Source organism: Scyliorhinus torazame, chromosome 7 (assembly GCF_047496885.1).
Source record: "Scyliorhinus torazame isolate Kashiwa2021f chromosome 7, sScyTor2.1, whole genome shotgun sequence".
NCBI lineage: Eukaryota > Metazoa > Chordata > Chondrichthyes > Carcharhiniformes > Scyliorhinidae > Scyliorhinus > Scyliorhinus torazame.
Window position 1 is genome coordinate 56580028 of NC_092713.1, and position 15151 is coordinate 56595178.

At 49.3% G+C, this 15151-nt stretch overlaps 1 protein-coding gene across 1 annotated transcript in view; it reads left to right on the forward strand.

Moving 5' to 3' along the window:
• The window catches only part of atp6v0b (ATPase H+ transporting V0 subunit b), a 59604-nt gene that overhangs the window by 15217 nt on the left and 29236 nt on the right, over positions 1–15151 (forward strand). The window contains exon 3 of the mRNA XM_072510741.1: positions 11948–12031. Coding sequence (XP_072366842.1) covers positions 11948–12031 — 84 coding nt within the window. The remainder of the gene's footprint in view (positions 1–11947; positions 12032–15151) is intronic.

The following is a 15151-nucleotide window of genomic DNA, read 5'->3' on the forward strand; positions in this document are numbered from 1 at the left end:
ATAGAAAACCCCTAACAGGGTGACCTCTCCTTTCCTGTTTCTAACCTCAGCCCATACTACCTCAGTAGACTGAGTCCTCATCAAACGTCCATTCTGCCATCGTAATACTGTCCTTGACTAACAATGCCACCCCTCCCCCTCTTTTACCACCTTCCCTGAGCTTACTGAAATATCTGAACCCCGGCACCTGCAACAACCATTCGTGTCCCTGCTCTATCCATGTCTCCGAAATGGCCACAACATCGAAGTCCCAGGTACCAACCCATGCCGCAAGTTCACCCACCTTATTCTGGATGCTCCTGGCATTGAAGAAGACACACTTTAAACCACCTTCCTGCCTGCCGGTACACTCCTGCAACTTTGAAACCTTACTCATGACCTCACTACTCTCAACCTCCTGAATACTGGAGCTACAATTCAGGTTCCCAAGCCCCTGCTGAACTAGGTTAAACCCTCCTGAAGAGCATTAGCAAATTTCCCCCCCCAGGATATTGGTACCCCTCTGGTCCAGGTGTAGACCATCCTGTTTGTAGAGGTCCCACCGACCCCAGAATGAGCCCCAATTATCCAGAAATCTGAAACCCTCCCTCCTGCACCATCCCTGTAGCCACGTGTTCAACTCCTCTCCCTAGTCCTCGTCTCGCTAGCACGTGGCACGGTAACAACCCAGAGATAATAATTCTGTTTGTCCTAGATCTACGTTTCCACCCTAGCTCCCTGAGTTCCTGCCTTAAATCCCTATCCCTTTTCCTACCTATATCGTTGGTGCCTATGTGGACCACGACTTGGGGCTGCTCCCCCTCCCCCTTAAGGATCCTGAAAAGACAATCCGAGACAGCACGCACACTGGCACCTGGGAGGCAACACACCAACCGCGAGTCTCTCTCGTTCCCACAGGATCTCCTATTTATCCCCCGAACTATGGAGTCTCCAATGACTAATGCGCTACTCCCCTTCCCCCCCCCCCCCCCCTTCCCTTCTGAGCAACAGGGACAGACTCTGTGCCAGAGACCTGTACCCCATGGCTTCCCCCTGGTTAGTTTCCCCCCCCCCCCCCCCAACAGTATCCAAAGCGGTATACTTGTTACTAAGGGGAACGACCACAGGAGATCCCTGTACTGACTGCTTCCTCCCAGCCCTTCTCACCGTCACCCATCTATCTTTATTCTTCGGAGTAACTACATCCCTGAAGCTTCTATCTATGACCACCTCTGCCTCCCGAATGATCCGAAGTTCCTGCAGCTCCATTTCCATAATGTGGTTTCTGAGGAGCTGGAGATGGGTGCACTTCCCACAGGTGAAATCAGCAGGGACACTGACGGCGTACCTCACCTCAAACATTCTGCAGGAGGAACATTGCACTACCTTCCCTGCCATCCCCTCAAGATTAAAAAAAAAGAAAAAGAAAGAAAGAACTTCCCTGTTATTCACTCCCCTTCTCAGCAAGCACTCACTCAGCAACCTCTGCGCCCCGCACGATAACACCTGAGGGAAAGTAAAAGAAAAACTACTTACCAGTCACCAGCCAATCCCTTACCTGCAGGCTGTGACGTCAGCAACGCTCCGCTCTACTGCCCTCTGCTGGATGCTTGTCTTCACTTGAACAGCTAGGGTCTCTTGCACAGGTACACCTTCAAGTTAGAGTGACCACAACGGACGTATGCAAATTCCCCCCGCAACAACCAATCGGCAGCTCCGCTCTACTGCCCTCTGCTCTTTAGGGATGGAAATCTTACCAGATCTGGACTACATGTGACTCCAGTCACGCCAATATCGTTGACACTTAACTGCCCCTCTGAAATGGCATCACAAGGGCAGTTAAAGATGGGCAACAAGGGGCAGCACCGTGGTGAGCACTGCTGCTTCATGACACCGAGGACCCGGGTTCGATCCTGGCACCGGGTCATTATCCATGTGGAGTTTGCACAGTCTCCCTCTGTCTGTGTGGGTCTCAACCCTACAACCCAGACTTCCGGGTGCGGCTATGCAGAGCTGGGTCGCATATTCGGCAGCTCCCGCTTGGAACGGACTTTTGGGCTCTTTTACAGGGCCCCCACGGCAGTTGTTTGACATTTCCTGGTGTGGGAAGAAGGCTGCAGCATTCCCCTGACAGTGTCCCCCAGGAGTGTTGTGTCTTTTGGCTACCAGACCCGGCAGAAACAGTGAAAGATTTGGCTTGAGCTGCAGCAGTAGACGAGGGCCTCTTCCAGCATGCAGGCGGGGGAAGGGCAAGCTTAAAGCTGCAATCTGGCTTGACTCTATCAAAGGTGAATTCTAGCAGCAGAGGGAACAACTGTGAAAAGATCATTGAAGAAGCAGGGACGAGGCTTCTGGTGGCGGCCATAGAGGAGTAGGTCGCGCATTCGGCAGCTCCTGTCTGGAGCCGACTCTCAGACCTTTTTCAGGAGTTTCCATAGACTTTTTGGGGCAGACTGGTGAAGCAAACACTGCCAACTTCTATGAAACGGACCAGAAGTGTAACGGCCAAAGGAGCGGCACTGGAGCAACGGGAGAAGCGAGGGAAAGAAAACAAAATGGCGGCGGCCAGGGACAAAGGGGAGCTGCAGGAGTTCATCAAGCGCTGCTTCGAGGAGATGCGCAAAGAGATGTTGGCGCCTATGCTTTCGGCAATTGAAGGACTCGGGATCACGCAGAAGGCCCACGAAGCTAAGATCCAGGAGGTACAGAAAAGAGTCAGTCAGAACGAGGACGAGCTCGTGGGCCTGGCGGTGAGAGTGGAGCAGAACGAGGCACTACACAAGAGGTGGGCGGGAAGACTCGAAGACCTGGAGAACAGGTCGAGGAGAAAGAATCTGTGAATCCTGGGCCCCCCTGAGGGAGTGGAGGGGGCTGATGCCGGGGCATACGCGAGCACGATGCTCGAGGCGATGATGGGCACGAAGGCCGCTGGAGTTGGACGGGGCACATCGGGTGCTGGCGAAGAACCCCAGGCAAATGAGCCGCCAAGAGCGATGGTGGTGAGGTTTCACCGGTTCATGGACAGAGAGTGGGTCCTGAGATGGGCCAAGAAGGAGCGGAGCAGTAAGTGGGACAATGCAGAGATCCGAATATACCCGGACTGGAGCACGGAGGTTGCAAAGCGGAGAGCGGGTTTCAACCGGGCCAAAGCGGCGTTGTACCGGAAAGAAGTGAAATTCGGAATGCTGCAGCCAGCGTGACTATGGGCCACATACAAGGGCCAATACTATTACTTCGAAACGCCTGAAGAGGCGTGGACCTTTGTACAAGCCGAAAGGCTGGACTCTAACTGAGGGTTTGTGAGGGTGGGGGGGATGTTTGAGGTTTGATGTGTGATGGTTGTTGTATATAGGGGGTCAATCACGCGCAGGAAATGTTACATGGGCTGGGGGAGAGAGACAAGGCCGCGACAGGAGCTGCGCCAGAGGGGGCGGAGCGGGCTTTGGAAAGCGCGGGTTTTTTTCCCGCGCGCGGGAAGGGGAACGAAGGAATGCATATGGATTGGGAGACTCCCACGCGGGGAGGTCAATCGGACGGCGGGGGAAGCCGGGGTCAGCAGGTGTTAGCTGACTTATGGGAGTGACATGGGGGAGTAAAAAAGCTAGACGGGTCTAGCGGGGGGAGGGGGGGAAGGGGGACATCCTGGGAGGGTTGGGGGGGGGGGGGGGGAAAGGGGGGACTGCCTGGGAGGGTGGATGAGCAAGAGATAACATGAAGGGTTGGGGAAACTGGCACGTATGGGTGAGGGCCAGTGGACAAAGCTGTGTAAATGTATCATTTTGCCATGTATATATCTTGCTCTGCGCGATTTCTCTTTTTTTTTGTTACGGGGGGGGTTATTGTTTGTAAGGGAGAAAAATTGTGTTAAAAAACTTTAATAAATATATATTTTAAAAACCCTACAACCCAAAGGTGTGCAGTGTAGGTGAATTGGCCACGCTAAATTGCCCCTTAATTGGAAAACAAATAGGGTACTCAAAATTTATTTAAAAAGATGGGCAACAAATGGATTTTGCCAGCAATATGCGCAACCCATGAAAGAATAATTTTAAAAAAACAGTTAGGATCAGCCATCAAATCACGGTGTGAGAATTGGGGCGGTTTCTGAAGACTGAGTGAAAGGATGGATACAAAGAGGATATTAAAAGGTGAAGTGATATAGGGAGGGCATTCCATAGAATCGGGTTGAGGTGACAGCTTTTAAAGAAGGGACAGAAATAACATGATGAAAGTATTTCCTCTTGAAGAATGCTTGATGGAATGTTCAGGAAATGGAATACACCAATTAAACTAATGAGAAGAATAGTGCTATTTTGTATATTGCGATACAGGTTTAAGCAAATAATTATTGTATCACCATGTTAGTTGAAAAAATCTGTTATGAAATAGTTACAGTTAGTGAATGTTGCTAACATGGCAGGGGAGAACCAAAGAGGAAGAGCAACTGGAAGACTTTCTGTACATGATGGTCTGGTTGAACTGACTTAATTTCCTAATTTTGCCAGTATATATTTTCTTCTGTTTCGTTGGTCTCAGTAACTTATGGTTTCCCTTTCATAGTGGCACTTTCAAAATGTAAACTTTTGAAATAGGCATAATTAGACGGAAAAAATGGAGATTGTTATCAGGTTTGGAACATCCTCTAGTTCTCTGACGGTGCCTGTGACCTTTTCTTTGTTCTGTTCTGTTGGGGAGGTTTGACGGCCGTCTTGGGTGGGCTACAGTGGCAGACTGTCTCCTGGGAGACAGTGTAGGTGAGGGACTCGAGTGGAGGGTTGGTTTCTGCCCCAGCGAAGGTCAATGTTGCTTTTGAGGCTTTTTACCAAAGCCTATATAAATCAGAGCCCCCGGGGAGAGGTTGCCCATGATGCCATTTTTGGGTGGGTTATCCATGCCAGTGGTGGAGTGGGGGAGAAGAGCGGAGCTCAAGTCCCTGTTGAGTCCGGAGGAGATCATGAAATGTATGGGTTTAATGCAGTCGGGTAAAGCTCTGGGCCCAGATGGATTCCCTATTGAATTCAATAAGAAATTTGCAGCTCAGCTGATCCCATTATTGTTGGATATGTTTAACGATTCCATATCCCAAACTTGTAAGCGCCTGGGTCTCCTCCTTCAACGCCATGGCAGGTGTTCTTGGGATTGAGCTGGAGCCTTGACTCTGGTGGCTATTTTCGGGGCCTCGGCCTTGCCGGTGCTGCAGACGGGTGAATGCGGATGTCCTCGCCTTCGCCTCTTTGATATCCCAGAGGCGAGTCCTGCTTGGGTGGAGGTCTCCTGTTCTGCCCAGTGCCTCAGCCTGGTTGAGTGACCTAATGAAGTTTTTATACTTGGAGACGGTCAAGTACACCATGAGGGGATCGGTAGAAGGGTTCTACTCGAGATGGCAGCCATTCATTTCCTGTTTCAAGGAACTGGTCACAGTTAGTTATTCAAGGTTTTTTTTGGTTAAGTTTTGCTCTCAGTTTGGGGGGGGACGTGGAGCTGGAGGTGGTTAAACGTTGGGAGTTGTATTTGTTATAATGGAAACGTTTTCTTGATGTTTTAAAAAAAGGTTTGAAAAATCCTCCTCCACTCAATAATGCAGTTGTAATATCTGTGGGTTTTTGGAGCAATATGAACTAATAAGAAAAGAAGTTGTTGTGGGGTGGGGGATGCTTACCACTGAATATTAACGGGGAAAAAAGTGGTGTTGCATGGGTAAATCTGCATTTAAATCTAATCTGGAGATTCATTCTCGATACCCTCCCTGCTTTTGACACACTACGATCAGTGAATGCTTGTTTCTCTAAACACCATTTGGGAAGGCATGGGGAAGGAGAAGAAGCATTTTTTTATTGCGAACATCAAGCAGTTTTTGTATACAATGTAGAATTATACATCAGATCATTATGGTGGAAATATCTGTGCCAGAAACTGCATTGATTATTGAATTAAAGGTTACTTTAGGGTGTGAACTGTAATCAATTGAACTAAAATGTAATACCAGGGATTATAGGTCAACTGATTGGCGCATAAGACTTCATCTTCAATTTAGAACAGAGAAATGGATTGCTTTCTGTTGATGTTGAAGGTGTTAAATTCTTGCTTTGTGTCAGTATTTCACAGCTTCTTCCAGGAACAGGGTGTGCCCTGATCCTCATGGTAGAATCTTGCTTTAACCTTGTCTTGTGTGTTGTTGTTAAATTTACTGTTATTTTTGGTTAAAACAGACACTGAACAGTGACCTTGTAAATTGTTTAGTACAACACATGACTGCAAATTGGGTTGTTCTGATGAGCATTCTAGGTTATCATTTTATTGAAGAAATTACTACTTTTACTTGGTGTACTTCTTGTAACTAATGCTGCATAATACAGTGTGGGCAAATCCTTACAGGATTGTGGAAATGTACGCTTACATACATTTACCAACTGTTTGCTGCCAAGTTTCTATGTCATCTCTGTACATGCATGTCTGTGTATATATAAATATGTATATCTCCTGGACTTTGTTGTGGTAATGACGGTGAAAGTAACTGAACAGCAACTTCTGCAATCCGCACGTGCATAGTTAAGAATCGAAATGCAGAAATTCGCTCAGTGATTCTGTGCTTCTCCAGTGTGTGTTTTGAGGTCCTCCTGAGAATGCAGTGAATTGGAAATCATTGAACTGATAATTTTAACTCTGACACTCTTAGTCTCTCTGTAAAATCCCTTGAAAAAGTTGCACCGTGTTGACTGAGATTTTCCTAGATTTTTAAACCACATACTGAGTTCATAATTACTAAACGGACTCACTGGCCCGAAAGAAATTTAGTATTCGTTGAATGTCCAATTTTTCCATTATGAAAATTCCACATTTAAGAAAACCTTATTTGTGATGTTTTAGCCTCTATCGTAATGTGGCCCAATCTTTCATTTGTTGTCATCTGTATGGGGCAGCACGCTGGCGCAGTGGTCAGCACTGCTGCCTCACGCCACCAAGGATTCCTGTTCGAACCTGGCCCTGGGTCACTGTCCGTGTGGCACATTCTCCCCATCTGTGTGGGCTCTTTCCCCCCCCCCCCCCCCCCCCACCAATCCAAAGATTGGCCACGTTAAATTGTCCCTTAATTGGAAAAAAAAAAAGAATTGGATACTTAAATTTTTTTTTTAGTTTTATCATTTGCAAATTTAAACTTAGAAGTGAAGGGATTGTTTCCGGTTTCTGATTTGCCATCTGAGGATACTTCAGTGTGATTGACTGCTTATCCTGCTTGGAATGTCACTTGTTGAACACCTGGTGGCAGATTCCAACTGACTTTGGTAAAGGGAAAATCATCCACAGAGATCACACAATCTTGTGGAAAGCTTTCTTTGAGAATTGTGGCGCTGTTGTGCTGCTGGCAGCAAACTCAACCCCTTATCTCTATTTTGATGTGCTCAATCTTACTGAAAAGAGATATGACAGCAGGAGACTCGAAGGAATGTGGCACACTTTTTTCAAAAAAAAGTTTATTGAAAGTTTTTCTTTATAAACAAAATAATATAAAACAATTAATTCAAGTTACTACGACAAAGAGCACGACAAACAATCGGAAACACAAATTAACTTGAACCCCCAACATTAAACAAACCCCTTAACAACTGACAGTGACTATCTCTTTTTTAAAAAAAAAAAGGGAAATGAATGGCTGCCACCTTGGGTAGAAACCCTCTACCGACCCCCTAATCGTGTACTTGACCGATCTCCAAATGTAAGATCGGCATAAGGTCTCCCAACCAGGCCAAAGCACTGGGTGGAGTTGGAGAGCTCCACCCAAGCAGAACTCTTTTCCGGGCTATTCACGAGGCAAAGGCAAGGACATTCCTCCTCCCCCCCCCCCCCAAACTAAGTTTAAAATGCTGTCTGGACTGCTTCCAGATTCTCAGGGTGTATACCACTACTGGATTCGAGGAAAATCTTACAGAACAGCAGCAATGCAGTTACTAATGCACCAAGGCTAGAACCCTTACAGAAACCCTCCTCCAGGGGCTGGTTTAGCACAGTGGGTGGCTTGTAAAGCAGACCAAGTCCAGCAGCGTGGGTTCAATTCTCGTATCAGCTTCCCGGAAAAGGGGCTGGAATGTGGCGACTATGGGCTTTTCACAGTAGCTTCATTGAAGCCTACTTGTGACAATAAGCGATTTTCATTTCATATAGAACCTGGATCACAAACTACCCCAGAACAGTAAGAAGTCTGACAACCCCAGTACCATCTCCATATTGGCTGCCCAATAATACAATAAATTGGATTGGATTTGTTTATTGTCACTTGTACCGAGGTACAGTGAAAAGTATTTTTCTGCGAGCATTAAGTACATGGGAAGAAAAGAAAATACATCATAGGGCAACACAAGGTATACAATGTAACTACATAAGCACCGGCATCGGATGAAGCATACAGGGGTGTAGTGTTCATGATGCCAGTCCATAAGAGGGACATTTAAGAGTCTGATAACAATGGGGAAGAAGCTGTTTTTGAGTCTGTTCGTGCGTGTTCTCAGACTTTTGTATCTCCTGCCTGATGGAAGAAGTTGGAAGAGTGAGTAAGCCGGGTGGGAGGGGTCTTTGATTATGCTGCCTGCTTTCTCCAGGCAGCGGGAGGTGTAGATTGAGAAAAGCCAAGCCTCCTGATTGCCTATTTCTCTGAAGGAGCACCCTATGGATCCTTGGGACCTGACCCGCCCAAATGAAAGAGGACACTAATTTATCAATTTTGACAAAGAAGGACTTGGGGAGAAAAGTGGAGAGACATTGAAAAACCAATAAAAACCACGGGAGTTCATTCACCTTAATCATCTGAACCCTGCCCACCAAGGACAGGGGGAGGTTATCCCATTTCTGTAAGTCAGATTTGACCCCATTAATCAGACTAGCAAAATTTAATTTATGAAGCGAGGCCCAATTGTAGGCCACCTGGATTCCCAAATAACGAAACTAGATCTGTCAAGGCGCAAAAGTAAAATCCCCAGATGGGCTCTCCTCCAGAGGGCTAACTGGAAAGTATACACTCATCCACATTCAACTTGTACCCAGAGAAGGAGCCAAAGCTCCCAAGCACCTTCATTATCTCATCCATAGTCGATACTGGGTCCGTAATATAACAATGCAGGTCATCCACATACAAGGACACCCTGTGATCCACCCCTCCCAGATTTATCCTCCTCCACTTACTGGAATATTTTAAAAAAATAAATTGAGGGTACCCAATTATTTTTTTCCAATTAAGGGGCAATTTAGCATGGCCAGTCCACCTAACCTGCACATCTTTGGGTTCTGGGGGCGAAACCCATGCAAACACGGGGAGAATGTGCAAACTCCACACAGACGGTGACGCAGGGCAGGGATCGAACCTGGGTCCTCAGCCCCGTAGGCAACAGTGCTACCCACTGCGTCACGGTGCCACCCTGCTAGGAAATCTAAGTGCTATAGCAAGCGATTCTCTTGCCAGAGCAAATAGAACAAAGAACATGCAGTGCAGAAGGGGGCCATTCGACCCATCGAGTCTGCACCGACCCACTTAAGCCCTCACTTCCACTCTATCCCTGTAACACAATAACCCCTCCTAACCTTTTTGGTCACTAAGGGCAATTTAGCATGGCCAATCCACCTAACCTGCACGTCATTGGACTGTGGGAGGAAACCGGAGCACCCGGAGGAAACCCACGCAGGCACGGAGAGAACGTGCAGACTCCACACAGACAGTGACCCAGCAGGGAATCAAACCTGGGACCCTGACGCTGTGAAGCCACAGTGCTATCCACTTGTGCTGCCCTATAAATGGCAGAGAAAGTGGACATGCCTGCCTTGTGCCCCTATTCCATGGAGAATTGCCCGATTTCAAAGCAGTTGTACAGACACTAGCAGTGGGGGCCCTATGCAATAAACTAATCCAGGATATAAACTTTAGTCCAAATCCAAACCTTCCAAGATTCTGAGATACCCCCACACCACCCTATTAAACGTCTTGTCAGTGTCCAAGGAAACAATTATCTCCAGTTCGTGCACTGAAGAAGAGGTGAGGACGACATTTAATAGCCGACGTATATTGGCTGACAATTGCCCTTGACAAAGCCTGTCTGGTCTTCCGAGATCACCTCTGGGAGGCAGGGTTCCCACTGCAGTGACAGCACTTTGCAAGTAACTTGGCATCCGCATTTAAAAGCAAATTTGGTCGGTACGACCCACATTCCGCAGGGTCCTCGTCTGTCTTCAGGATCAGGGAAATAGAGGCCTGCGCAAGTGTAACTGGCAATGAACCCCGGGACAAGGAGTCGTTAAACATATCTAAAATTAGAGGGACCAATTGTTCTGCAAACTTGGAAAACTCAATGGGGAAGCCATCAGGGCCAGGAGCTTTACCAACTGCATCAACCCAATGCATTTCCTAATTTCCATGGGCATAACAGGGATTCCAACTCTTCCCCACCTCTCCCTCTCCACCACTGGGATGGATAACTCATCAGAAAAGCCTTCATAGCTGAGCTCTCCACCGGGGTCTATCGCGATCCCGATAAAATGTTTCAAAAACCACATTGACCTGAGGCGGGGCGGAAACCAGGCTTCCACTCTAGTCTTGTATCTGCTCCTGGGAAGCCGCCTGTCGTCTCAGCTGGTGAAATAAAAGGTGACTGGCCTCCCTGTGTTCATAAAATACACCCCTCGAACGTTGCAGCTGGCCTATCGCCTTACCCGTTGCTAATTCAAATTGTGTCTGCAAAATTTTCCTGCTCACCAGCAACTCCAAGATTGGGCCAAGTGAGTACTGATAATCCACCTCCAGGATGGAGTCCACCAGTCTCTGCCGCTCAGCTCTCGCAGTCTTTCCCATGTGCACTTTGTAGGAAATTATCTCACACCCGTTAACCACCTTAAGGTCTCCCCTCTGTATAGACAGTGGGATAGACTCACTTTTATTAAATTTAATGTATTCCCCTAGGTAGTGGACATGCGTTGACAAAATCTCTTGTCTGCTAATAATACGGTATCCAATTTCCATGGTGGATGCTGGGAAGGACCTGACTCTAGTGCCAAATCAACAAAAGAAAGGCATGATCTGAAATCACAGTTGCAGAGTAACCCGTCCCCTCCACCGAAGGGAGGAGATACCTACCTACCACAAAAAAGTTGATACATGAGTATACCTGGTGGACATGGGAGAAAAAGGAAAAATCTTATCACCCAGGTGCAAAAAAATCACCACGGATCTGCCCCATCCCATCTGCTCCATGACAACCAACACCATTGCCACCCCTGATGGAGTCAGTGATTTGGGCCTGGACTAATCCATTCCGGGATCCAGAACACAGTTTAAGTAACCCTCCAAAATAAGCTGATGCGAATCCAAATCAGGGATGGAGGCTAGCAGCTTATTAATAAAACCCGTATTGTCCCAGTTTGGAGCTTATGCATTAACTTGGACCAACGAGGTGCCCACCAAAGACCCACAGACAATAACATGTCTGCCATTGGCTCAGTGAAAAGGACCAGAAGAACGGTACCCTAGCCGGAGCCACTTCGAGCACGTCTTCCCCCTACATAACCCCACTGGATGTCCTGCTGGTACATTAGGGGCCTTACACAGTAACTTCATTGAAGCCTACTTGTGACAATAAGCGATTGTTATTATTATTATTGACACGAAATCTTTCATGTCCAGGTCGACATTTTTGGTTTCAATTAGCAAGTCACTTTTTGACTTAAACATTTTAAGAAAGCTTTTACTATACTTGGTGCTTACTGACATGAAGTGAAAAAGTACAAAGCGATTCAATCCATGTTAATCAAAGAGAAAATGCTGGAAAATCTCAGTAGGTCTGGCAGCATCTGTAGGGGGACTCTCTCCCTAAAGATGCTGCCAGACCTGCTGAGACTTTCCAGCATTTTCTCTTCGGTTTCAGATTCCTATATCCGCAGTAATTTGCTTTTATTTTAATTCATGTTAATGTTTGTTTTCTATTCCTGATAGGTTTTTAACAGAAACGTCTCCCTTCATGTGGGCAAACCTGGGAATTGGGTTGGCTATCTCATTGTCTGTCGTGGGTGCTGCATGGTAAGATGTTTTTTCTCATCAGTATCAGTGCCTAAATTTGACCAGGATGCCCAAAATACGTGCATAAATGTAATAACTATTTGTACCTTGAATCATGGATATTTTTAAATAAAGAGAAGTTACAAGGATCAACAAGATGTACTTTGTGTTAGACAAAGCAGTTCCTCAGTTAATAAAGACAGCCATACCCACATATAGCAAAACTAGAACATCATCCAGTCTTGGGCGGTGGACTGGGTTGAATGGAGGAGGCCTCCTGCACAAAGACATCTCTCCGAGCCCGGCACACCCCCCCCCCGACAGATTCCAGGACCCAGGTGGTAGTGGTCACACTAAAGGACATGGAGCCAGTTCAGGCACCATTTCAAGCTTCGCGAGATGTCTCCAGATGCCCCCATCTGCAACAACCACCGGTTCAGTGCGAGTCTAGACGTCCCATTTGGGACATGGAGGGAGGACAAAGGGACACTTGAGGGTAGAGGACATGTACGTGGGCGATTGACTGGCGACCCTGGGGAACTCTCAGAGAGACTCCAACTCTGGAAAGGGAATGAGCTCAGGTACTTGCAGCTGCGTGACTTTCTCCTCGAGGAGACCCGGACACACATTTCTGGACACAATGGTAGGGCTGGACTGGTTAGGTGACGACCAACATGGCGACATCTATGAATGAAAAGGTCAGGACCCCACTGGGCGAGACCAGGTGGAAATGGGGGGAGGAGCTGGGCATGGAGATAGGGGGAAGTCTCAGAATCGAGGCATTGCACAGGATCGACTCCACCTTTGGTGCCGGGCTACGCCTGGTGCAGCCCAAGGTAGTGCACTGAGCGCACATTACTAAGATCCGCATGAGTTGGTTCTTCCCAGAGGAGGAGGATAGGTGCGAGCGGTGACGGGGGGTCCCGGCCAACCACATCCACGTGTTCTGGTCCTGCCCCAGACTGAGTTCTGGATGGCCTTTTTCCATTGTAAACAGAGTAAAGAGTTCTGGCAGTAATTGTAAATACAAATGTAAAGTTTTGTATAATTCTTCAAACTAAAGGTTTTTTTTGGGTTTTTTAAAACTTAAATTCCCCCTACTGCTCTCACCGGAGCGGGGGGGGGATTAGAATCCTTGTCCTTTTTCTCTCTGTCTCTTTCCCCCCTCACCCCACTGCCCTCTGGATCCCCATTGTGACAGGGAGGAGGGCAGGACCTGTGTGTGTGCGAGAGAGAGATGTGTCTGTGCCTACAATGCTGCCCAGTGAGTGTAACGTCAAGGCTGGGACTTTGCAATGCAGTGTTGGTATCTACACACACACCGAGTCTGAGGGGAAACCTGAATCGACAGACCTCGGACACTTCCCAGCTGGAACCGGGAGATCCGGAATTACAGGTTCGGTGATCCCGGTTCCGCAATCAGCGGGGTCGAAGGCGCTCCCGATGTGAATCATCTCTCTCTCTCTCTCTGTCACACACACACACAGCCTCTGACATGACCTGGCAATGGGCGGGGGGTGTGATGGGAACAGGTATGAGGGTGTCTCGTTATCTGATGACACCAGCCCAGGATGGGGAGAAGGGGAGATTATTACCCCTGCGCAGCTGCCCTTATAGATTTCCCTTGGAGTAAGAACTGTAGGGTGGGGGAGGGGGAGGGAGAAGGAGAAGGGGAGTGCCGCACTGTGGGAGGGTCAGTACTGAGGGAGCGCCGCACTATCAGAGGGTCAGTACTGAGGGAGAGCCAAACTATCAGAGGGTCAGTACTGAGGGAGTGCCAAACTATCAGAGGGTCAGTACTGAGGGAGTGCCGCACTGTCAGAGGGTCAGTACTGAGGGAGCACCACACTGTCAGAGGGTCAGTGCTGAGGGAGCACCGCACTGTGGGAGGGTCAGTGCTGAGGGAGCGCCGCACTGTCGGAGGGTCAGTGCTGAGGGAGTGCCGCACTGTCGGACGGACAGTACTGCGGGAGCACCGCACTGGGAGTGTCAGTACTGATGGAGCACCGCACTGTTCAAGGGTCAGTACTGAGGAAGTGCCGCACTGTGGGAGGGTCAGTACTGAGGGAGCGCCACACTGTGGGAGTGTCAGTACCGAGGGAGTGCCGCACCGGGGGGGTCAGTACTGAGGGAGCGCCGCACTGTGGGAGGGTCAGTACTGTGGGAGAGTCAGTACTGAGGGAGCGCCGCACTGTGGGAGGGTCAGTACTGAGGGAGCGCCGCACTGTGGGAGGGTCAGTACTGAGGGAGCGCCACACTGTGGGAGTGTCAGTACTGAGGGAGTGCCGCACCGGGGGGGTCAGTACTGAGGGAGCGCCGCACTGTGGGAGGGTCAGTACTGAGGGAGCGCCGCACTGTGGGAGGGTCAGTACTGAGGGAGCGCCGCACTGGGAGTGTCAGTACTGAGGGAGTGCCGCACTGTGGGGGGGGTCAGTACTGAGGGAGCACCGCACTGTCGGGGGGTCAGTACTGAGGGAGCACTGCACTGTCAGACGGTCAATACTGAGGGAGCGCCGCACTGTCGGAGGGTCAGTACTGAGGGAGTACCGCACTGTCGGAGGGTCAGTACTGAGGCAGCGCCTCTCTGTCGGAGGGTCAGTACTGAGGGAGCGCCGCACTGTGGGAGGGTCAGTACGGAGGGAGCGCCGCACTATTGAAGGGTCAGTACTGAGGGAGCGTAGCACTGCACTGTCAGACGGTCAATACTGAGGGAGCGCCGCACTGTGGGAGGGTCAGTACTGAGGGAGCGCCGCACTGTCGGAGGGTCAGTACTGAGGGAGCGCCGCACTGTGGGAGGGTCAGTACTGAGGGAGCGCCGCTCTGTGGGAGGGTCAGTACTGAGGGAGCGCTGCACTGTGGGAGGGTCAGTACTGAGGGAGCACCGCACTGTTGGAGGGTCAGTACTGAGGAAGTGCCGCACTGTCAGAGGGTCAGTGCTGAGGGAGCGCCGCACTGTGGGAGGGGCAGTGCTGAGGGAGCGCCGCACTGTCGGAGGGTCAGTGCTGAGGGAGCGCCGCACTATCGGACGGTCAGTATTGAGGGAGCACCGCACTGTGGGAGGGTCAGTACTGAGGGAGCGCAGCACTGTGGGAGGGTCAGTACTGAGGGAGCGCAGCACTGTGGGAGGGTCAGTACTGAGGG